Raw genomic sequence first — 27,940 nt, 5'->3', positions numbered from 1 at the left:
CGAGATTGGTTCTCGCAGAAAGCCGGAAAGGCTGCTGTTCGTTTCGTTGAAGGCTGTAGTGCAGCGGGTCCCAAACCTGGCAACTTTAAGACTTGTGGACGTCAACTCCTAACATTCTGGGAGTTGAAGTCCACAAGTCTTCAAGTTGCCAAATTTGGAGACCTCTGGTGTAGTGTGGAAACAAACATTCGCTTTTTGTGTTGTATTTTCTAAGGTGGGTTTAGGCCGAGAGGAAATAGATATCTTTCTTGGTTAGAATTACTTCGTGCGTTTTTTTTTTCTTTTAAGATGCAGGAACGATTTTAATAAGGGTTTTTTGTTTTTGTTTTTGCACGTGTCTGGATGCAGGAAAACAAGCAGAGCCTGACCTAGTTAAAACGTAGATGAACAGAAATACCAAGGATATGGAATGTAGGATAGAACAAGAAGTCAAAACACTGCCGAATAAAGGCAAGAAAACTGAATGGACGTGTCCACGTGAAGCAGGAGTCTCCAAATTCTGCAACTTTAAGACTTGTGGACTTCAACTCCCAGAATTCTCCAGCCGGCATAGCATAAATTTGGAGACGTCTGGTGTGAAGACTTCAAAGAATTAATCCAGATTATAGGGGGGAACCACTAGGAAGTTCCAAGCTGTAAACTAGACGAGGGAGTTGAAAAACATCCTGGAGGCAGGCAATGTCAACATACTTCCATATTATCAAGTAAACGGACAAGTCCGAACATTACCAGGAGGGAAACTAAACCTGAATAAGAGGTTCTAGTTTGAGTAAAACTAGTTTCCCAGATGTGCACAATTCCCTGAAACTTGAAGTACCCACCAGGCTAGAGTCTCACATTAAGACAGAGGTCTCCAAACTTGGCAACTTTATGCTGCATAAACAGTTGCTATGCTGGCTGAGGAATTCTGGGAGTTGAAGTCCACAAGTCTTCAAAGTTGCCAAGTTTGGGGATCCCTGTGTTAAGAGATGGCTGGCAAGTTTGTGGTTCGGTGTTTTGTGTCGATGCAGCCAGAGTGCCAGGAATATATGCATTCTCAGTAAGAAAGCATTATGGCTTCATTTCCACATATTGAGGTGACGAAGCTCTGTTGCTTAATCCAAACTTCTGTGATGGCCAATTTAAAATTAAGTAAAACTGAAATGAGACTTTATCACTTCAGTTTCTTTTTAGCACATTCCTGAACACGCCAATTTTGAAGTCCTGTTGTATTCTATCATACCTATTTGTTGTGACTCAGAGATTTGAGCCTGCTCTGTTAGAAGACACAGGCTCGAGTGATGAGGAAGATTTGGCATTGAGGTTTGAGCCTGCTTTGTTGGGAGACACAGACGTGAGCCAGGAGGAAGAGGAGGATTTGGCTCTGAGGTTTGAGCCTGCTTTGCTGGAAGTTTCGGAATCATCTTCCTCCCCAGAATCTTCCTCCCTGGTTGTGCCTCAGGTGTCAGCAGATAATCAGGAGAGCGTGCTGGAGTCCTTGGCTGAGGATCAAGCCGAGAAATGTTGGTCTGATGCAAGGCAAAGACGCAGGCAGAAACATGAAATACAACATGAAAAGAGACTGACATGCCCCTCAGGGAATATAAGGGGGCGTGTTAGCTCTGAATCCCCGTTCGGGTCAACTTGTTTATTTGAGTTAGCAGTTTGGACAAATTATCTGTGCTGCGTTTGTCTCTGATTTATGGTTCTGCTCGTTATCGGACTTGGCAGGCAGCTTCTGGAAGACTGCCAAGGACTGCTTCAGCCAAAGGAATTTAACTCTGTCGTTCCTGGTCCTGTCTGTTTGTGTATTTTCCTTTGGAAATTTGGACTCTCACCTCGTGGCCACAGGTGAGACAGAACACCTATTTATTATATTTATATTATTTATTTAGTCAAGCATGCATTTAGATAACATATAAGTATAAACAAGATTATTAATTCATGAAATGGATACAAATAAAAAGGAAACATTAGGACAGGGACGGTAGCTGCGCTTATGCACACCCCTTACAGATCTCTTAGAAATGGGGTGAGGTCAACAATCGACAGGTTAAAGTTTGGGGGGTTTGGGGAAGAGACCATAGAGTCAGGTAGTGTATTCCAGACATTGAACACTCTGTTGCTGAACTTTTATTTCCTGCAATTGAGTTTAGATTTATGGCCTAAATCAGGAATTTGATGTTGCATTTGGATAAGGTACACTTTTGACATTCTTTCAAGTTCAGATGTAGCTTGAATTCACCAAAGGGAATAAATAAGAATTTTTTTAAAAAAAATCAGTAAACATGTTGGGGCACAGAAGACGACCAGTAGAGGCAGACATTGTCATTATACCATTTGCTTTTTAAAATTCTAATTAAAATGGCTCTACTCAGCCATTTTTATTTCTCTTCAATGTGTCTATGAATATCATTTTGAAGATCGATGATAAAAATTAAATTACCATACCCGGTTTGAATTTCAGAAGACAACTCCCTAAGAACTCTTTCAAAATCTTGTGCCCATTCTATCCAAATTCTTGGAGCCAGATCATAATTATGTGTCTAAGAATAGTACAAAAATACAGCTTAATTATTCCTGGGATTCATTCAGTCACATGGATTTTTAGAAATATAGCTAGTAAAGGTAGAGTATTGCATACCATATTCGAGATTAAAATCAGAATGAAAGAAATGAGATTTAATATATTGATATATTATGTAGCTAGGTTTTTTTTCCTTTTAAGAGTTTTCTTATCCCAGAAATATGGGATACACAGGAGGTTTATGAATGGAAGGATCATCTGGATCCACATTTGAGGCAGGGCAAATTATAAGATTAAACACTTGTTGGGAAGCAAGCATTCTTTTTGGTTTTTATGTCATTTATAAGAAAAATCAGGATAGGAGCCATAATTCACACATAAACCTATCTCAGAAGTTACATTTCTTTTATTCTGAGGGGCTTTCTCCCAAATAATTGAAATTCAAGACTGTAGCCTTAAGATACAATTTTGTGCAAATGTTCTAAGATCTTTCACTGAGCTTAAAATGTATTTCTGAAAATCATATACATAAAATCACATAATTAATTTCTCAGAGATAGAAACTATTGTCATTTCTCTTGTAACCAGATTAGCTCCCACTATGATATAGCGTCAGCCATTGTGCAGCTTCCTCACACCTCTACTAGGTGAAGCACATTATAGTGCACTTCTTTGGAAGTAAGCCTCAGCCAAACCATGGATTGTTGACATCTATTTTAGAGTGGACTTTTTGTTGCTATTTTCATCTTATTCCATTAAGCATCAACACATATGCATTATTAAGTTTTTAATCATGGAATGTTTTATGTAAAAAATTTTAATATACCACACAAGAATGTAATTTACACCAGACTTTACATAAAATGTTGGGTGAGATTTTGTATGGCATTGCCTTCCACATAAAGCTCACAGCACAAATACTGACAAGGAATTTATGAGAAAGAACAAAGCTATTAACAGTCTGTCATAAATAAGGTGATTAGATGTACAATCCCATAGATTAAGCAAATTTCCCCAGCAATTCTTTCGGTAGAAAATTTTAGTTTTCTTTACTCTTGTTTCAAAGTTACACTTAGTTACAAGTGTAGCAACATAATATATTCTTACTTTTTTTTGTAATTATGATTCAATTTTTCCATTCTTACATTTCTTCCTCCATGGATATTTTCATCAAAGTATATTATGGAACAAAAAAAACACCCCATGGTTTGAAACATGTTTCTGCTAAAGAGCTTATATGAAATATTAGTAGAAACTGAAGAATCCATGAGTTTAAAGGATCCACAGAAGAACAAACATCCCTGGTCACCTTACTCATAACCTGTTGGGTTCTAATGTGTGAATATATGACAGTGTTTTGAGCTGTATTGTGCTGACATTACAAGCATAAATAGTTTTTTTTTTCAAATACTGAATCAGTGAATAGTTCTACACAACTATTTTGAAGGGATGAAGCAAGCAGAAACAATTTTCTGATGAACTCACACGGTCTACAGGTTTAATTTCAAATGTGCATTTGAATGGCACAATTTCCACTTTTCTACAACCAGATGCCATACCAGTAGATATTACCAGTTAGGATTTTTTCCAGATCATTTTGATAATCCCTTAATGTCGAAGGCTGTTAAAGATAACATGTACTAGCCCTGCTTCCATACCAGCTGACAAAAACTTAATGCGATCACTTTTATCAACATTATTCCAACCAGAGACATTTCAGTAAGGGATGATGAGAGGATAATTTGCACACCAATTCCCCATTACACATTTTCATTCAATTTGGCTTATCTTCAATTTGTTTTTTTAATAAGGAGGTGGCCGCCCGTGTCGCAAAATATGTTTTTCTAAGCTATCTAAGATAGAGACAGCAATTCGCTGAACATCTGCATCAGTCTGGTTGTTCTCCTTGATGTTAAACAAATGATGCAATCCACCTTCTTCAATTAACATACTGCAGTACCTGGCAGCTGAAATGACAAAAAAAAAAGAAAGATTCAATAAAATAAAGAGTCTAGAATTTCACTGTCTGTTTCCAACCAGTTTCACATATAACTTTTACATATTTAAATTCTGGTTAAGCTGCCTATGGATTTAGCAAAATTACTTTATGAAATGTAATTGTCACAAGGCATCCTCAGTTCTCTGCTATACTATTTGCTTGAAGAAATGATGGACATAAGATTACATGGTATGTACACATAAGTACTTCTTCACCCAAGACTTTAAAGCAGGGGTGTCAAACTGGATTTCTTTGAGGGCCAGATCAACATTGTAGTTCTCCCTGGGCTGGGCAGATGGGGGGAGATGAGATGGATGCTTACTGCAGCACTGCTGCAGCCCACGCCCTGTTTTGGCTGGCAGAGTACTGCAGGAGGCCATCCAGGCTGGAAACAGGGCACGGGGACACCCCCTGCATCCCATTTTGGCTGCCAGAGGCACGATGGGCTGGTCCTTTGCTATTTCCAGGCTGGCCCTATGGGCCAGATTTAAGCACCCCATGGGACAGATCTGGCCCACAGGCCTTGAGTTTGACACCTCTGCTTAAAAGGATATTGAAGGAATAAATCCAGCAAAGAGCAAAGCCAGAAGGCTCAGCCAATTATTTTACCTGTCAAGCGTTGCACATTCATCATAGCAGCACCATTTAGAAAGGCATCAAAAAAAGGCAATGGAGACAGGATAGAGATTGACATTGAGGGCAGGCAAATTTTATATTGATAGTGCTTTCTGTTTACTCAAAAATGGATGGAGAGCACTTCAATTAAGTAAGAGGAAGAAGATAACAAATATCTTGTTACATTTGTTAGACATATACTGTGACTTAAAAGTTGAACAAAGACCAAGCTCAATCTGTTCCAACTTCAAAATGCCACCCACTGCATCATCATTGGCTGCTAAAATTGAAAACATTTACAGTTTACCTACTCACATAGCTTGCCTTTTAACGGTTCACAGAATTGCTACAAGATGGTTTCCATTCCCCATTTCCCCCAAAATGATTTCAAATCTGCATTTTTAGTTATCACAGAATTATCTGGTGCCTACTAATTACTCTCACATTGAAAGAATTGCTTAATATAAAAGAGCTTTTTTGGGGGGGGGGGGTGTCAATACATACGGTTTTTGCTGCAAACATGCTGCATAGCCCATACAGCCCAGAGCTGAACCCCAGGAGTCATGAAGCAACCAAGCAAGGGGAAAAAGGGGTTGAATGACCTATTCATGAAGAGAAAAAGGAAAGATCCATCATTTTGAGATTTTGATTGTGAGTATAACATTTACACACACATACATATTTTGGTCTTTTCAAGTGATTCCAGAATACTACATAGTCAAGTCCATGCTGCTCTGTTGCATCATTTTCAGAAGTGGTTTGTCATTGCTTGCTTCCTAGAGCTGGTAGGATACAACTGAAGCCCCAGTATAAAAGGATGAATCATGACATTATAGCTCTTCCTTAGTAGAATCACAAGCAATTCCTACCAGGAAACCATGACCCTCGGCAAGCCCTACAGGTTTTCTGTCTGCTAGAATTTTTGGAAAGAAAGTAAAAGTTATCTAAATTATTCATAATTGGGAGAGGTTTGGATAGAAAGTGATAATTAAACGATAGAAGCACAACATCCAGAAATAGGACTCAGAACATGGGAAATAACTACTTACTTATTCATAGCAATTCTGCCCATCTGAAAGCTTCAACCTGTTTTAGCACTGGAGTCAATAGACTAATTCTAAACATGGATGAAAATACATCTTTTGGATCATTTTTAATTGAAAAACTGATTCAGTTTTCTCTCCTAGCAACAGTATTGTTTGCTTCAGTAGATTCAAAATGGAGAATATATCAATGTTTAGTCCACTGAGCATGTTAGAATATGGCAGACTAAGATAGCAAGCCAATGCATGTATACTAAGAATATCCCCCTGAATTCAGTGGATTTACTCATTAATAAATATACAGGATTATCACCTAAAATGTTTTTCAATTTTATCTTAGAAAATCAGAACTGTGATTTTGTCATGACAGGCAACTATACATACTTCTGGAAAAAGTAGTCTTATATATGAAGCAAACTAGCTGTCAATATTAACTTGTATTAATATTTTTTGAACAACTTATGTCAAATCCATAGTTACCTATATGCCACCATTTCACATTCTGGTGTAGGCCAATTCAAAATGGCAGAATGCTGTAAAACAAAGAAAGAGATGTTATTGTAAAGGTTTACAAAGTAACTCAGAGAAAAGGAGGATATTTTTCAATCACTTTTATACCAGTTCATCAAGGAGTGAGGCTCTCTGGTTTCGACTTAATGTCCAAGCTTGTTCTCCTCGGGATATTAAGTGAGCAATAATCCCAGCTGCAAAGTAACTGACTTCCACCTCAACACTGTGCAACAACTTGCTGATGTGGTCTATGAAGTCTTCCCACATTAGCTCAGAATGGAGTTCTTTAACTTCTGCAATATTGTTCTAAATAAAAAAGAGAAAGAAATTTTAGTACAAATGGTCCTAACTAATTAAGCTGCTTTTCCAGATGTTTCTGAAAAACTACTGCTGCGGAGATGGCTTTTGACTTTCTGACCTACTTTGTAGAATAGTTTTCTCAACATATGAGTCATTTAGATTGGACATGCCAATCAAATTCCAGTCTATTGCATTTTGAGGACAATGGGTTGGAGAAGACTGGTCTCAAGGTTGCCCTGATACTGCTGGAAATAGGATGTTAGTCTAGATTAATCTATTGATTGAGTCAACAGAGTAGTGGTCTAATGCTAACCCTTAAGCTGAAACAAATAGAGATTGTGAAGGAACAGGATTGGTCTGACTGGACCCAATGATAAAAGAATGGAATTAAAGATAACGTATTCCAAGTACAATAGTGAAAAGTATTAGAGGGAGCAGGAAAGAAGATAATAGGGAAAACAAACATCGCCTACATCCAGGTTAAAAAAATAATAATATTCTTTTCATCTTACCAAAAGGCCAAGAACTTTCTGTTGGATAGAAGACTCTGAAGGAAAAGACTGTAAATTAAGACAATAGACAACCATTAGTAAGTGATACTAATTTGCTTATATTGGATAACAAGCAGATTACATTGAGACATCTTAGAAAAATAATTAAATAATTCTTTTGGCAATATAGGATCAACTTTCACACTGCTATCCAAAGCAGGAGGATTGAGTTAGAGGAAGTATACAAAATGACTTTACTTCTTTCAACAAGAGGTAGGTCACATGGTTTTGTGAGTTGAGATGAGAGAAGAGACAAGATTTCTATGGACAATCTTAGTTATAGGTAATCCTCGACTTTCAACAGTTCATTTAGTGACCGTTCAAAGTTACAACAGCACTGAAAAAGTGACTAATGACCATTTTTCACTCTTACGACCATTGCAGCATCCCATGGTCACATGAGCAAAATTCAGATGCATGGCAACTGACTCATATTTATGGTGATTGCACGTTCTGGAGTCATGTGATTACCTTTTGCAACCTTCCGAGAAGCAAAGTCTATGGGGAAGCCAGATTGGTTTAACAACCCTGTTAACTAATTCAACAACTGCAATGATTCATTTAACAATTGTGCCAAGAAAGGTCGTAAAATGGGACTAATTTGGGCTAAATTGTGGTCCTATGTGAGGACTACCTGTAATTAGTTTGAGGACTGCTGGTTGTGAAAATAAGGAGCCTATCTCAAGTACTTCAAAATTACAAAGTTCATTATCTCTGTGAGGAAACTGAAGTAAGCAGATACAATAATAGCTATACATATGTTGACCTATATCTTTCAGTTCCCACCTCCAAAACTTTCATGAAGAGTTCCAGCCCTTGATTTTCAATAAAGTGCCGACACGTGGTTGGAGACTCATCAGTGAGATTCCAAAGTGCACTCAGAGTAAACTTAAGTGTAGTGTCCACTACATTCTGATTTGTTTTTTGCTTCACAATTTGAAGAAGTTGCTGTGCGGTAAAAGGAATAAAGCAATTGATATTATTTAAATCACTCTTTTAATATCTCAGATATTTAATCGTATAAGTGTCACAATGAGAACATTTCCTTAAACCCACTCCTGTCATAGCCTAAAAATAGTGTTTTTAAAACTTGGCAAATTTAAATCACGTGGACCATGCCGGCCGGGGAATTCTTGAGAGTCAGGTTTGAAAAATGCTGGCGTAAAAAAGAAAGAAAGGTTGCTTTCTCTTTGTTTTTCAAATAAAGGTGCAGGGGTGGTGCTAATTTCTCTTCTATATACATTATATATTGACATAAGATTTCTCCCAATGTTACTTTTCTTCCACCCTGACTTTCTGCTAGTATCAAAGTCCAGCAAGTGTTCTTGAAGGATGACATCATCAAAACACTGGACAAAAAGATATGGAGAAGAAAAACTCTCCAGTTTTTATTTATTTATGTATTAAATTTATAATAGGACAAATTCAAATGAGTCCTGTGCAGGATATCAAATTGGCCAGGTTATATGGTTCAAAAAGAAAATGATGGGGAAAGAAGTGAAAAAAATTAAGAATTAGACTGTCTTCTCAGGCATATATTTTCTTTTAAATCACTCTCAACTTTATACTTAGACAAGGTGTGTTGCATTCACATATAGTACGAACAAGGAACATCGCTAAAGTATCTTTTATTGCAAATTGCCCAGAGAGCTTTGATTATTTATTTAAAATGAATAAAATAAAGATCTCCAACAAAAAGGGCCATTACTAACTTGCTAATAACCACTTTTTATCCATTCTGTTATCATAGTGAGTTTAATTATTATTTTTTTGAAACATCATTAAATGCTTTGTATATGAAGTACATAAGTGATATACACCTGTGATGCACTACTTAGGATGGCTGTGTAAGAACATCTGATCAAAAAACAAAAAAAATCAAATAGATTTCTTTCCTCTCTTGAATTTGAAGCAGTAACAGGACACATTAATGCTTCAATATTTGGGGGAAAGTGGGCACAATAATTGTGCATGCCAAAATAACCAGATTTAAAAAAAAACCTTCAAGAAGGGGAACATTAAGCATTTCCACTAACATTAAGCATTAACACTGTGACAGAGAAAGACTGAGTTCACACATTATTGAGGCAAAACGCGATTTCAAAGGCACAGTGGCTGGTTTATTTATTTATAGAATTTATAAGCTGTATAAAGAATGTATAACAGTTCATGCAAAATCCTATCCCAAATCAAATAAACCACATTCTTCTATTATGTCAACTCAGTCAATTTTAGCATTTCAGTCATTTCAAGTTCTAACTGCTTACCCTGACAATGAAGAGCTCTGCCCCAAGCTGAGCTGTTTGTTCTGTTGAAAGCTTTAAGTAACAAATAAACAAACAAACAGAGAAAACAAACACAGAGAAATGTCAGATCACTGTCAGTAACGCTTGGTAATTAAGGCTAAAATAGCCAAGCACCAAAATCTCACACCTTTGCAGCAAGAATGGAAATAATAGCCACTGCCATCCTCTGCATGTTTTGATCTTCATGATTACATAGCCATTGCATGACAAGTTTAGCTGCTTCAAACCTGGGGAAAAAACACAGGTATAAAATTAAAAATTTTTGAGAATGAGCAAATAAAAATTCCAGCTACCACATTTCAGCTCAAAGGCTGAATGTATAACAATGTATTCATACAGCAATGTATACATATAGCAATGTATAACAGAACTATAATAAAACTTACAGGTGGCATCAGCTACTTACACAGAGCAAAATGATCTCTAATTCTTGACAAGGTTTAAGAAAGATCGGCCACTTTGGGCCAGTACTATGTCTTTCTGTCTGTCCATTTTTTATTTTCAAGATCTAGATTTGAGTACTGGGCAGAGACTGCTAGAGATGCCAATTCACCACTGGCTGGTGGTTCCAGGATGAACTTTCTCTAACCTGCAATACAACATGCACTCATGCACGTACTCAGAGCATAATTTATGAAAGAGGTTGCATTAGGTCCAAGCAATAGCAAACTGCAGTCACCGAAACACAGCCAAGAGATTATTCAATGTCTATTAGAGAACATATGCGGCACTTTCTGGTTTCCAAGTCGTTTTTTACCTATGTTCATAGGTTCCTTTGCAAATTATCATATTGTTTATTTACCTGGTATTAGGACTGCGTCAGCATATTGCTTGAATATGCACCATTTAAAAATAATAAATAAATAAATTACTAACTTCTGTCCCAATATATGCTTAGAAAAATGTTGGCATTTTAGGTAGGTAGAGAAGTAATTGGGTGGGTAGGTCGATGGATGGATGGACAGACACAGACAGATAGACAGAAAAACCTTCTATCCATTAGCTATGAATAAGGACATTTAAACTTATTCAATAATGAGAAAGAACGATCAACTGCATTTAGACAGCAATCTTCAAATCCCTTGTCTTTACAATTTGAAAAATAAAAACAAACCTGTTAAATGGAACATCCTGAAGTATCCTATCACTGCACAATGATAAAAGACAGTTCTTTTGCAGCTGTAAGGTAGAAAACAAAACAAAAATATTTTATATCCAGGATAGGATTTTATTTCTCCCAAATGAATCTTGTAACATATTGATAAGTTGTCATTTCCTCTAATGAGTTATCATTTATGAATGTTATTTTGAAATAAAATTGAGCAAAAAATGATACAAAACTGCATATGTATTCATAAATATTTGTATTTATTTGTATTTTCTACACCAGCACTTAGGATGTTTATAAATATCCATCTGTAGCAAGATATTGTGTCATGTACAAATAAGTTATAGGATAAAAGTGTGTAACAAGAAACAAAGCATTAAAATATGCTTAACAGAAGGAAAAGAGATTGTTAGAGGTTTCTTTTATAGGGTAAACTGAATTTATTTTAAAGTTTAAAAAAATGAGCCCAATCTAGGTTCTTTAAATAAGATACACTAAACTGCAGCTAGGGCAGTTTCTTCTAAGTAATTACCATAAGAATGATCTTGAGAATCCTAATTTCTAATTTTTATTGCCTACAATTTGCCAATGACTCTGGACAAGGATAGTTCAAATGATACCTTAATAGCTCTTTTATTTCTACAAACCATACAGTGCATAGGATTGTCCAAAGTTTAGGGTTTGGATGAACGTTAACTTTGTGGTTAATATTAAAGAGAAGTTTCTGACTTATTAATGTTCCATGATGAAGAATAAAGAGAGAATATGTGAATCCAGAGGAACAGGGGATAGTTAAGCATTACAACAGAAAAGAATGTACAAGATGTAGGTGGAAGTTCTACTTCAAGGTTCTCTTAAAGCCTTCAATGCCAGAATTATCAATAATTGGCAGGCCAGCCTCTAGTCATTTTGGGACAGGACATAAATGAAAACTAATGGTAGCCCTTGTAAGTTTAAAAAAAACCCCATCTTCCTGTTAAAAACCTGTTGGGAAATTAAAGCCTTCCCTATATTTAGAGTCCTGAACCCTCCTCTCTAAAAAATGTGAAGTGAGATTCCAAATCATCAAAAAGTTGTCTGCTTCTGGTGTGGTGCAAACTTCGCAACATTTAGCGTAATCTCCATTGAATGCTATTTTTTTAAATTCTTCTGTTTTATGATACATGCAATGTCAACAGTAGAATGGAAAATCCATTAGTCATGAGGGGGTCCTTGCTGCTCTCTGAGCTTGGTAGTTTTCTTGCAGACGTTTCATTACCCAAACTAGGTAACATCATCACTCATGAAGTTACCTAGTTTGGGTAATGAAACGCCTGCAAGAAACCAGCCAAGCCCAGAGAGCACCAAGGACCCCTCATTTCAATCCTGAGCTATCAATATTCTTCTCTATTGTTTCCATCAGTCAATATTGGCTATTTTCATAATATATTACACTGAGACTGCTTAGCTCAACTTTTTTAAAAAGACAATCACATTCATTCCTGTTTTAAAATTTAAGCACTTTAAAAACCATTTAACAACCCCCCCTCTCTCTCTCTCTTCAAAATCAACAGTATATATGAAGCATTTGGTGCACCCATTCTAAAAATTCATCTCACAGGATTTTAAAAAAAATCAGTACAGTGATTTTGCATTTGAAATGCTATGTCTAATATCTAAAAAAAAAAAATGGAAAGGCTTACTTGTTGGTGGTTGGGGAAATGCTCCATGGCTTTAAGGAGTAAGTGGGTAACATCTGCTAGGAGCCTAACCGGCATGCCTGCAGCTAAATCTTGTTTTGTCAGGTTAAACACACAGGCACTTGCTGCTAATTGCACAGGCAAATTCAGAGGATGATTTCTCATGCCAACAACTACAAGCTGGAATGAACGATCAAGAGAGGAAATTGTGAACTGGCTTATCATCTACAATGAAAAAGGCTACCATATCCAAAGCAGAATTAGTTTAGCATTTCCAAAGTTCTTTAAACTAGCTTGCAGGTACCTTACACTCCAATTCACAGACCTACCTTGATCATTTGCAGGCAGGGAAATAACGAACTTTTTCTTTTCCTGACTAGAGGCCTGGCTCTGCTCTCCTCCATGTTGTTTTCTTCTATTTTAATATTGAATAAAGTGGGCAGAAAAAGGGAACTGGTTCTCTGGCCTGGGGCAAACTTATGAAATGCAACTTTGAACAGTCTCACATAAATTTGTGCAAAAAACCAAAACCCTTCTGAAGCTGCGTATACTGCTATATACTGTATTTTATGATATAAATAATATGAACAATGTTGATTTTATTGATTTTTTAAGCTATTAAACTGAACCATTGGAGAAGAGATCAGAAGACTGAACAGCTCACTCCTATTTTTTGAAAGGTAAGCTCTTTCCCCTACATTTTCCTTTCATGCCTACAGAAAAACACTCACTTCTTAGCTGGCTATTTAGCTGCTGTGCTGTACCAACCCATAATGACAGGCCCTAATCCTATTCACCATTTTGGCCAGTTCACAACATGGAAAGCTAGTCAATTTAATTGGATATGATTTCATTTGACTATTACTGAACGAATAAGATTCCTACTCCACAAATACAGATATGCGCTCTACACTGTTTTGTGGATGTAGGTTATGCCTCCTGCTTCTTCTATGCTAAATTTAGCATAACTTATGTAAACATGACAACCACAGCTTCTGAATTGTTGCTATAATGATTTTTACTTTTCTCTCACTGCTCCAAAACTGTCACGGCACACAGTCTTCCGTGATCTCTGCTTTCCTAAAGCCCATCATATTTTGTGTTTCCATTAGAGAGCTGTCCCATCAGTTTAAATAGTTTTACCTTCAGAATTTCTGGTTTGGTATTTTCCATAAAGTGCGTAAGGCTAAATAGATGAAACAGTGCCTCCCTCACAAAAAATGCCCGCTCGCTGTAACGCCGCAGAGCTTCTGAAATCTGAGTTTCATTTGCTTCTCCAGAAACCTTCAAAATACAAAACACACAACATATCAGTTTGCAATTAGGGGAAAAAAATACAGGTAGCAGAAATATTTTCAAATTCTCTATTTTTATTTCACCACAAAAGTCTGGAAGTTATGTACCCTGCTGAAAAATTCTATAGATTTGACTTACTTTTTCTGAGTTATTTTTATATATAAATGGGCTTGGGGATCAGCCTATATATGCTGAACTGAGATTTTTAGAGCACATGGGATCATAGCATAAAAGGTTGGTTTTAGTGCTTAAAACACAACTGAGCTAAGCTGACAGAATTTTCCCAAAATATATTAGGTTTTTTAGATATGCTCCTCTAATATTGTTCATAAATAATTAAACTTTGAGCTATTTTCAACTACAATCAAATGTTTTCAAGCAATATTCAGCGTTTATACGATTTTTATGTTTATTTTCTCTTTATTTATTTTTCCATGCTAGTTTCATCTTCATCATCATACTTAATGAGGCAAATTGATGACACTATCTATAAACTGGACGAACAGTGTTATCGGCAAGTCTTCTTTCCAACATGCTGCAAATTCTAAACCAGTAGACAACTCTGGTACGCGAGTACATTACAAATGCAGATTCAAAACTAGACTCACTGAATATCTCAAAATAATTAGTACTTTTGGATCAGATCAAGCATTCTCAAAGTTAACCTGTTTCAGAGTTTTAAAAGTTCAACTAATGCTTTAATTCTATAATAAATTGCTTTTCTAAGTAGTGGTCTATACGTATTTCAATAAAGAAATATACATTTGTGTATATGTGTGTCTTTATATATACATATAGAAACAGATCTACATACAAGTACAATGATTGATGTATGTACATCAAAAGTCTTACTTAGACTTTGGAGTTTATTTATGAATAGATGTGCAGAGTTGGCCTATCTGCTACATTTAGGAATGATCTCATGACCTGGTTCACACATTGCATTTGTCTGGAATTAGCTTAGCATGTGTGAATTCAGCAATTGTGATTTGCAAATCTGGTGTAATATAGCTTGTTGTGCTAACCTAGCCCATACAGGCATTGTTTAGAAAAAACTGTGAAAGTGCTGAAACACAAGTATAAATTATTTTAAAAGATTTTTAGAAGATTGAATAACACCAGAACTGGCATTACGGTATACGCAGTTTATACTGAATAGGTAATTGCCTTCTATCCAGTTTGAAATTTAAATATGGTAAACAAGTTCAAATCTTTTTTCTCCTTAGTTAATTGTATTTGACTAATAAATAGTCTCCATGTGTCTTTATATAAGCTTACTTTGCTCATCTTTGATACTAATAAAAACTGCAACTGAAACATTCTGACCTACAAGGAAGAACTCAGATAACAGATAATCAGAATTGGAAGGGACCTTATAGGTCATCTACTCCAACCCTCCGCCCAAGCGGGAGACCCTACACCATTTCTGACAAATGGCAGTCCAATCTCTTCCTGAAAGTCTCAAGTGATAGCGCTCCCACAACTTTCGAGGGCAAGCTGTTCCATTGGTTGATTGTTCTCACTGTCAGAAAATTTATCCTTATTTCCAGGTTAAATCACTCCTTGTTGAGTTTCCATCCATTATTCCTTGTCTGGCCTACAGGCACTTTAGAAAATAGCTTGACCCCTTCCTCTCTGTGGCAGCCCCTCAAATATTGGGAGACTGCTATCATGTCTCCTCTAGTCCTTCTCTTCACTAGATTAGCCATGCCCTGTAACCATTCATCATATATTTTAGTCTCCAGTCCCCTAATCATCCTGGTTGCTCTTCTCTGTACTTTTTTTAGAGTCTCAACATCTTTTTTATAATGTAGTGACCAAAACTGGATGCAGTACTCTAGGTGTGGTCTTAGTAAGGGCGTTATAGAATGGTATTCATGGTATTAACTCTTGACATAAATTTGTAGCAGGAGTGATATACATTTCTAGGACACTAAACATATACAGGTAGTCCTCGGCTTATGACCACAATTGAGCCCAACATTTATGTTGCTAAGTGAGACATTTGTCAAATGAGTTTTGCCCCATTTTATGATCTTTCTTGCCACACTTAAGTGAATCATTGGATTTAAGTTAGTAACGTGGGTGTTAAGTGACTATGGTTCCCCATTCACTTTGCTTGTCAAAAGGTTGCAAAAGGTAATCACATGACCCCCGGACACTGCAACCGTCATAAATACGAGTCGATGGCCAAGCATCTGAATCTTGATCCCGTGACCATGCGGATGCTGCTACGGTTGTAAATGTGAAAAACGGTCATAAGTCACTTTTTTCAGTGCCGTTGTAACTTTGAACAGTGCCTTAAGCAAACTGTTGTAAGTCAAGGACTACCTGTACAGTGTAATATATCGAAAATATTAAAGAACTAACAGGAGAGAACATTGTGATCTGGTTTGTACAGTTAATTGTTTGACATGATTTATTTCAGTAACCAGAATTGTACAATTCTTTTGTGTAAATACTAAGCCATAAACCGTGACCTATAATATGCTTGATGTATGCAAAATGCCAAACCAAAAGAATTACATTATCATTTAGAGCAGCAGAACTCAGTCATGAACAGTAACTGAACTGCAGTGCACAGCCTGCCTCTAAAATGCAATTCCCATCACCTCTCCAAACCAATTCCCCACTAGAGAACTGCTGTTTCACAGTAGTTATTATTATTTGGCTGGCAGGGATTTCTCAGTTCTTTGCAAAGAGAAACGCAGCACCACCTACCTACATCTCATTGTTCTGCACATTGGAAGTGATGAGAACAACAACCGAGCAACAAATTAACCACACAAAAAGTAAAGTGATCTTATTGTCACTCTTGCAATATTGGGGATTTTAGAGCAAAGTGATTTATTGTATACACTGAAGGAAAAAGCAAGTAACAGATGGAGGCACAGAAAAAAATAAACATGGTTTTTGGATCACCCACTCACAAGCTGTGATATACAAGGGTGATCATGGGACATTAGCTCTGGAGCCACTCCATTTTTCTGAATCTTCCCTAAAAAAACCTAGATAATGTTAAGGAAACTCCAATATCGTCTAAGCAAAAGATATTCCACGCCAGTCCAGTTTTACAGTTCAAATTTTTAATTGCTCGGAAAAGATATGTTTACAGCAGTCCTGTAAACAATTTTCCAATTGTTTTATAGCAACCTTTTAAAAACAATGCTAAGGAAAGTTGTAAAAAAACCCGATTTCTTCTTTTTTATAATGCTCCACCAAAAAAAAAAAAAAGAATCGGCTGTACTTTTTAACCACTTTTGTGGGATCTGGTAGACATGAAGTAATGTTTTCTGAATGTAATTTTGTTCTTAAATTATAAGAAGTAGGTTTTGTTTCTTAAAATCTAGACCCTTTGTCTTTTCTGGTACTGGGTATGTATTTAACGCTAGCTTTTATTCTCTTTTTAAATTAACTTATAAAACTAAAGTATTGATTTCACCATGCTCCATCCTTTAAGGATCCTAAGAGTGCAGGTTCCTTTTTATTTTTCCTTACTTTTCTTTCATGCAAAAGGCTCATTGGGACCATATAGCTAGTAAAAAAATGATCTTAGTATTATGTGCACGACACATGTTGTTGTCCAGCCATACATTTGTTTTAGTTTCAAATCAAAGCATAAGTTAATATGGCTTTGAAAAAAATATATAATAAAGATGTAAATCTAATGTTAAACTACACCCTGTGTTTAGCAAGCACATTCTGTTATGAAGGATTCTTCATTGTCCTATATGGTTGCTAAGTGAATACATGATACTGATAAAGAGAGACAGAGAAATGCTGCAAAGATCACTGTCTCATTCAAATAAACTTTTCTTTTACACATGCATTATTATGTACTTATATACACATGCTGTTGTGGTTCGCCGGCAGCCTGTGCAGATGGCAGCGGAATCGAACAGTGGGGAAGAAAGGGGATCAGTCCGGGAGTCTAGAGAGGACTCGGACGAGAGTCCTGCGTCCAATGCAGAGGTGAGGCCAGGACGATCTGGGAATAGGGTGCTGCCTCCGGAGCCTTCGGAGTCTGGCAGCAGTGAGGCAGAGGACCCAGGGGAGCCCATTCCCTGTGCGCGTGTGCACAGAGCTGTTAGAAGGTGAGAGCAGCTGAAACAAAAGGAGCGACTCAGGAGTAAGGCTGGGAGTTGATTGCCTCTTCCATAAGGTATAAAGGACAGGCAAAGGTGACAAAACCTTTGCAGGAAGCAAAGTTGTTCGTTCAAGATTCATTCTTGAAGCTCTTCGTATTTCGGTTGATTTTTGTTCTAACTTATTTGACACTTCTGTTATTGGCAGCGCTTCACAGGAAAAAAAGGTTGGTGTTTATCTTGAGGGACTGTTTCAGATCCGTTACTGACTGGGAATGAAAATAATTCCCAGTGTTGCATAAAACAAGACTTGTTTTTAAAATGTGTGCGTAATTATAGTCTCGGAAGCCTTGGTCAGAACACATGCATTGTTGTCAGGCATAGAAATTTGGTCATGAGAGCACACACCAGTTGGAAAATTCATTTTTCTACCATTTGCAAATGGGTTGCTAAGCAACACAGCCACAAACAGTGGTTATACATCCTTAAAATATCGAATTTGTCATTTAATGAAGGACTTTTAATTCTATCAAGATAAGCTAAAGTAAATGGAAATAACTTTCTCCTCTGAATATTAAGTATTGGATTCAAGAATGTGAATCTGTTATCTATCTTGAAAAGTCCTTATGCTCAAAAAGTGAGAAGGGGAAGCAATACCCTATGATCCCTATGATCTAGAATTAATAAAAATGGGTACTATACGCATCACCTTTTTCAGTTGTTTCTATTTATTTTGCTATGTTTAATTTATTAGAATCGTTACAATGTATGTAATGGATCACTGGACAGCCACTACTGAATTTTCTTCTGCTAATGTTGTAGTTGTTTGACTTCACTATTGTAAAAAAAGTTTTTTTTAAAGCACCCCATGCTATTATAAGTTTGGAGGAGATATTATTAGAGTTAAGAGGGTGGCTTTTGAAGTATCAATAAGTATCTATTGTTGCCATTATCTTGGTACATCCCGATGTCTTCTCTAAACCCAAACCATCAGAGTTGGCCCATTCATCAGTAACCAAGGTTTGATTGCTTTCATTAGATAATTCAGATCTGTCATAACTTCAACAAACAGGCGCCTACCTTCAAATTCCCTTCTCCCGTGAGAAATAATGAATAGCCAGCATCAGTAGCGAGAAGCCCAACAAACTGCATTAAGGGCCTTTGTTTTACAAATGTTTCCACAGCTTCATCAGTGACATGCTTCCTCCCCGAGATGTCCAAAGATACCAGATTAGGCAAGATGTCTTTCTGTTCTAGCAAACGAAGTGCAATATCAGATGTGAACTGCTTATCATCTGAAATATCAAGGTGATTCAGGAATTTTAACTCTCGTATTACATCCAAAATCTGAGTGGTTGTCATTTTCAAGCATTTCAGGTGGTGCATGGTAAGCGATTTGAGGCGATCCTTACAGGCGAGGATTGCGGTTATGTCGGTGACTGAGGTGTTGGAGATATCCAGGCTTTCTAGTCTTGGAAGCGAAGCCACGTCAGCGAGATCTTCGTTGTAAAAGAGAACATTGGTGATGCTCAGAGCACGAAGGCCAGTAAGCTGACTGAAGCACCTTTCATAGGGATCTTCCAGTGAGAGAGTCAATGAGTTCAGCACAAGGCATTGGAGATTTTGCTGAATCCATTTATTGCTGCCAAGTCCACTGATGATATCTGTGATTGTGATGTCTGCGTTGACACCAGTAGCATCAAGCTCCACCAGCTTGTGATGGCAAAATGCTTTCCAAAAAGCTACCGCAGAAATTTTCGCTTTACGGATGCAGGCTCTTTTCAAACGCATCTGATTGCCTCGAAAAATCCCCACTGTTGCATCATTAAGCAGTCCTAAAGGGAGGGAAGAGTACCAGACATATCACATATACTGCTTTAAAACTGAAAAAACATGCCAGCTATTACAACTCCGAGAAGTTTAACTTCAGGCCCAGATTACAAGGAAAAAGCAAGTTTGAAAAGGAGAAAGTAGGAATCAATTGCACTCCTTATTTTCAAACATCCTCTTTTTCCTTCCCATCCCCAGCTATTTTTTCGGAGTGGGGTCTTATAAGTTGATTTTAACCAGCTGATTTTATTGGACAACTACAATACCATCTTAACCTTTCTTGTTCTGGCTGGTATTATTGTCGGAGCACTTCTATACAAGGGGTTTTTATTGTATCACTTCCATTCTCCAATTGCACACATAAAAAACCCATGCCTCAAATACCGTTAAATGCTGTACTGTAATTTAGAGTGGTTAATGAAAGAGAACGTTCTGATTCTGTTCTATTTGCTTGGTGCAGAATACCATTTATTTCTTAATGCCATCAATTTTGTATCACTTCAGCTAAAAATAGCCAGGCCAAATCAAGTGGGAGATCATAATCAAATGGAGGGAAATTCAAGCCCTCATTTAAATAACTAAGATTGCTCACGCTCTGCTTGAATGGGGTCCCCAATTACCAGATCTGGATGGTTTATTTTACCATGGAATGCCATTGTCCGCAGCAATCGGTCAGCCACTTCTTGTGGAAATATTCCAGGCTCTTGCAAACATAACGTCCCATCGTGCCTTTCTGTACAAAACTTCTCAAGGTCAGAGGTTAGGTAGTTTAAGCAGATGTCAAGCAGAGAGTATGGTGAAGCCTCTTCCTGCAGAAAGAAGTCCAATGTCTAACATTTGAAATTCAAAAAGGCAGCATTTATCACTGTTTAACTGACAAGGGAGCAGGGAGAATTGCAAATGCAATTCTCATCACCATGAAAAATAAAATTTAGAGGACAGAAGTTGTACCAGTGGCCGTTTTGTTCCAGTAGTGAGAATCTGATTCTGTACTGTAATAAGTGTCCTATTGCATAAGTATTTAGCTGGCTGAAATGATGTAATTACAAATCATTGACTTAACAGTAATTTATTTTCAAATTATAGACCTAAAAAGGAAGAGAACAAGAAAGAATTGTTTCTAACTACAAATGTGGTATTACCTACTCTGATTTCTATGTTGCAGGGTCAAACAAGCACCAAAGACTGAACATACCTGTACTCAAAACTGATACAGTATCTACCGTTTACTTTTAGTTTCAGATCTTAAAGTATACATATGTAACAAAAAGGGAAACTAGACTTAGCGCAATATTGATGGCATGAGTGTTTGTGTACACATGTCCTATTTTACAAAGGACTACTTTCTGTTTGAAGACTGACTGTTCCAAATACATTTAAAATACCCTAAGGAAGCATAGCAGACAACGATCTGTGATGGTGAAGGTTCATTTTCTGAGCTTGTGGGTTGGTTTCCAAATGTTTCATTACCAGGCTAGGTAACATCTTCAGCAGAGTTTAGGGGATGTCAGTGTTCTTCTGTTTATAAGGGCTTTGTGTCCTCAGTAGGTCTTGTGATGGGAAAGTCACATCAGGTCAGGGTCCCCTCAGGTCAGGGTCTTGTGGTGGCTCTTGTGATGGGTGTGAGTGTGTTGAGTGAGGGTCTTATAGTTGGACTTGTGATGGGTCAGGGGTAAGTCACCAGTGGGTGTCTTGTGATGGGATCTTGTAATGGGGTCTTGTGACCCCTAAACTCTGTGAACGAAACATTCGGAAACCAATTCACAAGCTTCGCCCTCATCCTACACCCTAGCTACAGATATTCACCACTATTGCAAATATTGACTTGAATCAGCTAATTAAAAATACAGAAGTTATTTATAAGCTTAGATGTTATACATTGTGATACGTTAAATAAACCACACTGGCTGGATTCCACACTCAGTGGCTAAATACACGCAACTCTGCTAAGACAAACTCTGGTATTCTGTTAAAAACAAGCATATCAGATTATGCCTTAATGCAGAAATGTGAACCAGCCATTATCTCCTTTGACAGGTCCCTCCTTTCTATTTAAATAACAGTAATTGTCTCAAAACTGTATCTCCACATATTATCACTTCCATATTTGATGATACTCTGGCCTCTTTTTGGTGATAGTTTCTCCTTTTTGACATGCATTACACCATTCAAATCCAGTTTTGTTCCCCAACAATTGTAGTTTCTCTGTATTAGGTCATTTATTTCCTATATCCTCACCCATCACAAAGAGATTCATGTTGTAGTACACATACAGCCACAAAAATGCTTGATACCTAGAGGGAGAAGAGCTCATTAAATTTAATTTTTTTCAAGTAGGTAAGCTAAATTATGTAGGTATTATTGTGTGATATAAAAAACAGAGAATCAACAAATGAATAATCTCTAGCTCTGGCCAATACTTAAGAGTGGCACCTAAAATGATGTTTAAGCATACAAAGTAATACAAACGTAACCTTTTCTTATCAAGCAAAATCCTGACTCATCAAGCAAGAATAATATGTTCAACAAAACTGGCTCAACGACATTACTACTACTATGCTTTTAAGGTGGATTTAACAGATCATTTTTCAAGTCTGTATTTCTTGTATTACACAGTACAAAGTTGATTTTAGTGTCAGATTGTGGACTTGGGTAGAGTCCTATAATTTATTTCCTCATGCTGAAGAAACATGTTAGAGTGAACATGGAGGACAATGAACAATAACTGTTTTGGGGTTATCCTTGTCTCTTCTGCACTGGTCTGGTTTATGTTGTTACGGTAATATATTACAAAACGTGTACAGTTCATAGTTTATAATAACCAAGTATTCATGAACTAAAACATAGATACATCTTATTCATATTATCCAGGTATTTTCCCTTTGTTTTCTTCCTAAATCTACATACAAGTCTGTAATTTTCAATAATTTAGCTTTCAGTAGTTTACAGGGTAACACAAACATTGTGACTCATACCCAATGCAGACAAAAGCAAGCAAGCTGTACACTCCCACAGAAAAATTTAAAAATAGCTGTACCAATTATTTCTTTTAACTAAAAAATTTAATTCCAAGCCAATGTACCAATCTGACTCAAGAGCAGTATTTCTCTTTGATGTCAGCTTGAAATTTTATATAAGATTTTGTCTCATTTATCTGCCTCATATAAGCTTATCTTGGAACTCAGATGAGCTAAAATAAAACGCATCCAGGCTTTGCAAAAATTTAAAAATTGCATATACAACACCCAGTTCATTCTCTCAGCTATAATTGAATTTGATAGATCCAATTCTTAAGACTTAAAGACTAATCATTCTTCCAGAAAATATTAGAAAATGTATTAGAAAATATATAATAGAAACTAGAGCGTAAAATATGAAAAAGGGAAGAATGCAGTTCTTATTACTATCCTGCTAATTGTACAGTAATGGCTTACTTTGAATTATGAGCATTATTGCCACTAACATTGTGAAGCACACAGTTGGCATTAAAACAGCTTGCAATCTGGAGACTGTACATACAGACCAGTGGTGGGATTCAATTTTTTTTTACTACCGGTTCTGTGGGCGTGGCTTGGTGGGCGTGGCAGGGGAAGGATACTGTAAAATCTCCAGTCAGAGGTGGTATTTGCTGGTTCTCCAAACTACTCAAAATTTCCGCTACCAGTTCTCCAGAATTGGTCAGAACTTGCTGAATACCACCTCTGCTACAGACCAAACAGCTATGAAGCAGTAACATATGTGTTGGTAGAACCCTATCAGTATTTTTCCTAATGATAAAATATAAAGCCAACAAGATGGATTAAAAGTTATTGTCAGAGTGAATCAAGAGAAAAAAGTTCCACTCCCTTGACAACAGGTCTTACTCATAACATTTATTCATTATTTACTCATAACATTTACTCATTACTTACTCAAAAATCCAACAAAAACTAGGTAATTAATAACTGTCTGTCTGAAAAGATATCCTCGGCCCATTTCTATCATGTAGCTTGGGAATGAACTAGGAAAATGTATTTTTCAGAAAATTTAGAGCTTGTCCTACAGCAGAATTTCATGAAGAAAATGTAAAGCACAGAACAAATTTACGTTGCTATAATACAGTAAAGAAACCTTGTCAGTCTAAGACAAGGTGGATGTTAAAAAACTTATTCCCTCCTTCTGGCATCTACCATATATGCTGGAATTACACTCAGCATTGTTCTTCTAGAACAATGAATAGAACCAGGCAGGAAAAGCTGTCTTGGAATGGATAAATGTACTTCCACAAAAGTTCTGAGAACAAAATCTTTGGAAATATTCAATGTGAACTGTTTGCCTCACTATTTGCTATGCAATATCAATGGACAGCAACTAATCATATATTTTTATAGGCAGAGTATGTAAAAGGTAGGCAAGAGAAAATGTTCGTGTCTCAAAACCAGGACCAGGGTTTATTAATACTGATTGCAGAAAATTTAGAATAAACAGAAATGGATAAATAAAAATAAAAGTTCATAGCAGATAATTAGGTTATTGACACAAGTGATGGCTAGTAACTTAAACGGCTTAAAATGGGATTTGGAGAATAAGTTGAAGACTCCTGTTACTCCTAGATTGATAGGAACATGCCTCCAAATCCAGTTGTAAGAGATACATCCAATGGGAGAGATGTATGTCTCCACCTTCCTAGTTGGCCTCTGTATCAAAAGTTAGAATAAAAGAGGTACATATTGGGCTGATGTCTATACATATACCCAAGTGGTTGTTTTATGTATTCATTTCTCTATTTCAATCCTTTTTTATCACTAGACTTTATATTCCTTTCAGAATCTCCAATATATTAGATAACAAATTGCATGGATTTTGTCTTAACCCTATCTAAAGTCTTTTGTATCATTTTATCTAAGTTCATTGCCTTCAGACTCTTTAATAAGGTTTTGTGTTTTTCTAGAAACTCCTCTGTTCTTCTAGCTTTTTAATTTGCTAAGATTTTAACTTAACTTTAAAATACTTCTTTCTGTCCTACGTCTTTTAAGACCGAAAGCCTATTTATTACATACTACAGAATGTATTTTAAGTGTTTAGGAAGGCAATTATATACACCTTTTAAAGGTTATAAACCTCAGCAAATAATGAATATATTCATTCTAGAACACAATGGATACTCTTTTTTCTTGGACAAGATTATTCCAGAATCAATTTGATATTAATGGGTATGTAAATAAAATGGCTTGTATTCCATAATGCCACGATACTGCAGTTTTTTTAACACAAAGAATCACTTTGGAAGAAGTATTCTAAAGGTAAACATACACCAGAAAATTAATCCATCTTTTATACTAAGACATGTGTATTGAACATTCTTGTTTTCTCACACTAAAACGATGTTGTGATTTCTATTGTTCACTGTTCTCCTTCACCAAGAAGCGGTATGACAGATGTTGTGAAAGCTTACAAGATATCCTTGAAGTAAATGGAGGCATTTTGCTTTACTTTATGAATGCTCAGCTTGTAGCGCTCAAAGCCTAACTCAAACTACCATTCACATCAAACATCAGATTATGGATGGATTAGACTGAAAAATCATCATAGCTTGGCAAAACCCAGCCATAAAGGACAGTGTTCTTATAGGTTTAGAAATTACAGAAAAAGAGATCTCTCAACAAATATTATATAGTTTTTCCCTATTCCTTATATCTAATGAAATTTAAACTATATAGTAGGTTATACTGTATGCAACTTACTGGTTTATATGAGTTTCACACAAAGGGTTTCCCTACAGCTTCAAACCTTGGATTTTCTATATTGCATGAACCATTATTTGTCTTTCCATCTATTGTAGGGTTCTGTCAATATCTCTTATATACACATAAATAAGGCTGACAGTTATTTTCTTACTGAATAGGGATTCCTATTAACCAAAACTATACTATATCAATTTCTACACCTTACAAAAACTAGCCACCCTACCTAGCTAAATGTTATATAAATAATCTAGAATACCACTCTTTATAATTTAACAACCTGTTCTCAGAGTCACAGCGGGGAAAAAAAGAACTGATGTCTCTTCCCTTGAGTTTCAACCCAAGACTATATGAGAAATTCCGATTCCAATTCCATTAGCATTTGTAAATAGAATTATGTAGTAATGGAAGAGAGCTGTCTGCTGGCCCAAACACATCAACAGAGCTCAGGGATAGATTCCCCTGACTGAGCATGAGATACATCTTCCGTATAGCCATGGTATTTCAGCTGCAAAAATCCAAACTACCATTAGATGACACAGTAAGATGCGTTTGCCACCTTTTCAGTGGCCATCCAGAATTTCGGGATGTATAGATAGATGTATGCTTTGCCATAATGGAATCCAATAGCTGCTGCACATTCCAATCGCTTCTAAAAGCCGCCGCCGCCGCCGCCGCCACCACCACAAATTTCTACCACTATCCTCATTCCACTAGATCCGTATTTATGGGCATCAGAGGCAGGGAGGGATCAGGTACCGCAACACCATTTGTTTACCCTATTAGGTCGAGTAAAGCTTAGCAAAGTCCCTTTCCCCAACAACACCCAGAGACATCTTCGCCCGCTTGCTGGAGACCAATAAGGCAAGATCCGCATTAGTGACAGATCGGGAGGGACAAAAAAAGAAAGCAGTTACGCCAGACTCCAAAATCCGAAACTAAAAGAGGGGTACTCCCTCTGGGGTTTTTCCATTTCTCCCTCCCCCCCCTCCCCATGTGGCTCTTTCTCTCTCGGTCCCTTTCAGGCAGCCGCGGCAATTCTCTCCCCCCCGCCCGCCATCCACTCACCATTTCTGCGCCAGGGCCCCCTCAACCGCGTCCTCCTAGCCTCCTGTTTGTGCTATTGTGGGGCGGGCCCCGACCACCGTGCAGAAGCGAGCCGGGGCCCCCCCCAGCTTAGCTGTCACCCTCGACCTGGAAGTGATTTTGCCTCAGCCGGGCCGGCATTAATTAAATCCACACACACGCAGACACACAAGCTCTCGGGGAAGCTAGGCTGCTGTTTGCCCTTAAAGGAGACGCGCTAAGTGAAGCTGGAGGAAGGCTCCAATAATTTCCCCCACAAAAAGCTTCGGAGCCACCACGAAACTGCTCCGAAGGAAGTTATCCCGAATTCTCTGAGTTTTTAGTTTCCAAGTTGAGGGTGTGTGTGTATGTAAAATTGCAGATGGAATGATTGTCAGTCTCTCCCCTCCAGTTCAACGCTGGAATTTATGATGTCATTCGTGGAGAAGAAGAGTGTCCCGGCATTTGTGCAGAGTAGAATAGAATAGAATAGAATAGAATAGAATACTTTATTGGCCAAGAGTGATAGGACACACAAGGAATTTGTCTTGGTGCAAATGCTCTCAGTATACATAAAAGAAAAGACACATTCATCAGGAGTCGAGAATCATAAGGTACGACACTTAATGATAGCCATAGAGTACAATAAGCAATCAATCAGACTAGGAAACAGTCAATATTGTAAGTATTCAAGTCTTCCTTGCTACTGCATAACCGCAGGAGAATCCCAAATCACAAATGTATCCTGAATCGCACACTCCAATTTATTTGTGCACATTGTGTTTTTAGGTCGCTTCTTTTTTTCATCAGACAGGTAGCTTGTGAATGCATTTTGAAATACATACAATATTAAGTTGCAGCACACATGGAAATGTAGCTATGGTCAGGAGCATGGTTAAATTTAAAAGATTTTTTTTTAAAAAAAACCACCATAGAATCCTGGAAGTATTTCCAGGTAATAAAAATATTGCTGTCTCCTTGATCTTTTGGGAAGAAATATCATGCAGACAGGTTCCTATCACTAAACAGAGCCACTTGTAAATTTAAAGATCAAAGCATTCTTCCATCAAGCTCTGCCCTGGTGAATTCACAGCACACTATAAGTAATTTTTTTAGCAATATTTATTTATTTATTAATCAGGTTTATATACAGTAGTCACCCATATCACAAAAAGCAACCCTGGGCACCGAACAACCACTATTATGTCTTGTCTTTGTTTTCTGCCATTTTTTAAAAATTTTGCCTTACAATCCATATGGATGTCCCATTATTTATTATTCATGATTAACTTCAGATGACAGCCAAAAGTAGGTGCTGCCACCT

The 27,940-nt window shown here is 37.1% G+C and overlaps 1 protein-coding gene and 1 long non-coding RNA gene across 4 annotated transcripts; one reads left to right on the top strand and one right to left on the bottom strand.

The window, feature by feature from the left end:
* Positions 1–20: 20 nt before the first annotated feature.
* On the top strand, positions 21–14,684 carry LOC148126138 (uncharacterized). Of its 2 annotated transcripts, XR_015742875.1 has the most exons (5): positions 21–214; positions 349–450; positions 1,711–1,830; positions 13,233–13,297; positions 14,355–14,684. It is a non-coding gene; the product is annotated as an uncharacterized LOC148126138 (long non-coding RNA). The 2 variants fall into 2 exon arrangements; XR_015742876.1 differs by lacking the exon at positions 349–450.
* Positions 3,281–26,747, bottom strand: ZYG11B (zyg-11 family member B, cell cycle regulator). Of its 2 annotated transcripts, none has more exons than XM_087929926.1 (14): positions 26,620–26,747; positions 20,421–20,637; positions 19,079–19,833; positions 13,761–13,901; positions 12,621–12,797; positions 10,945–11,009; positions 9,958–10,057; positions 9,792–9,842; positions 8,311–8,472; positions 7,486–7,533; positions 6,782–6,979; positions 6,644–6,696; positions 5,625–5,722; positions 3,281–4,473 (listed from the first exon to the last, which is right to left on the bottom strand). In XM_087929926.1, the coding sequence occupies exons 1-14, from the start codon at positions 26,620–26,622 to the stop codon at positions 4,310–4,312; spliced, it is 2,232 nt and encodes a 743-aa protein (XP_087786052.1). In that variant the 5' UTR covers positions 26,623–26,747; the 3' UTR covers positions 3,281–4,309. The 2 variants fall into 2 exon arrangements, with proteins under 2 accessions (XP_087786052.1, XP_026562888.1); XM_026707103.2 differs by having other exon boundaries at positions 20,472–20,637.
* Positions 26,748–27,940: the final 1,193 nt, after the last annotated feature.

Source organism: Pseudonaja textilis, chromosome 3 (assembly GCF_049901715.1).
Source record: "Pseudonaja textilis isolate UNSWEBS1 chromosome 3, rPseTex1.2, whole genome shotgun sequence".
Lineage (NCBI taxonomy): Eukaryota > Metazoa > Chordata > Lepidosauria > Squamata > Elapidae > Pseudonaja > Pseudonaja textilis.
This window is presented reverse-complemented; position numbering and strand designations above follow the sequence as displayed.

Excerpts from the sequence above, each read along its gene's own strand:
- ZYG11B (XM_087929926.1), bottom strand. Across the intron at positions 13,902-19,078 it reads CGGGAGAAGGGAATTTGAAG|GTTTCTGGAGAAGCAAATGA; the intron begins GTAGGCGCCTGT and ends TGTATTTTGAAG. Across the intron at positions 6,980-7,485 it reads AGAAAGTTCTTGGCCTTTTG|AACAATATTGCAGAAGTTAA; the intron begins GTAAGATGAAAA and ends TTTTTTATTTAG.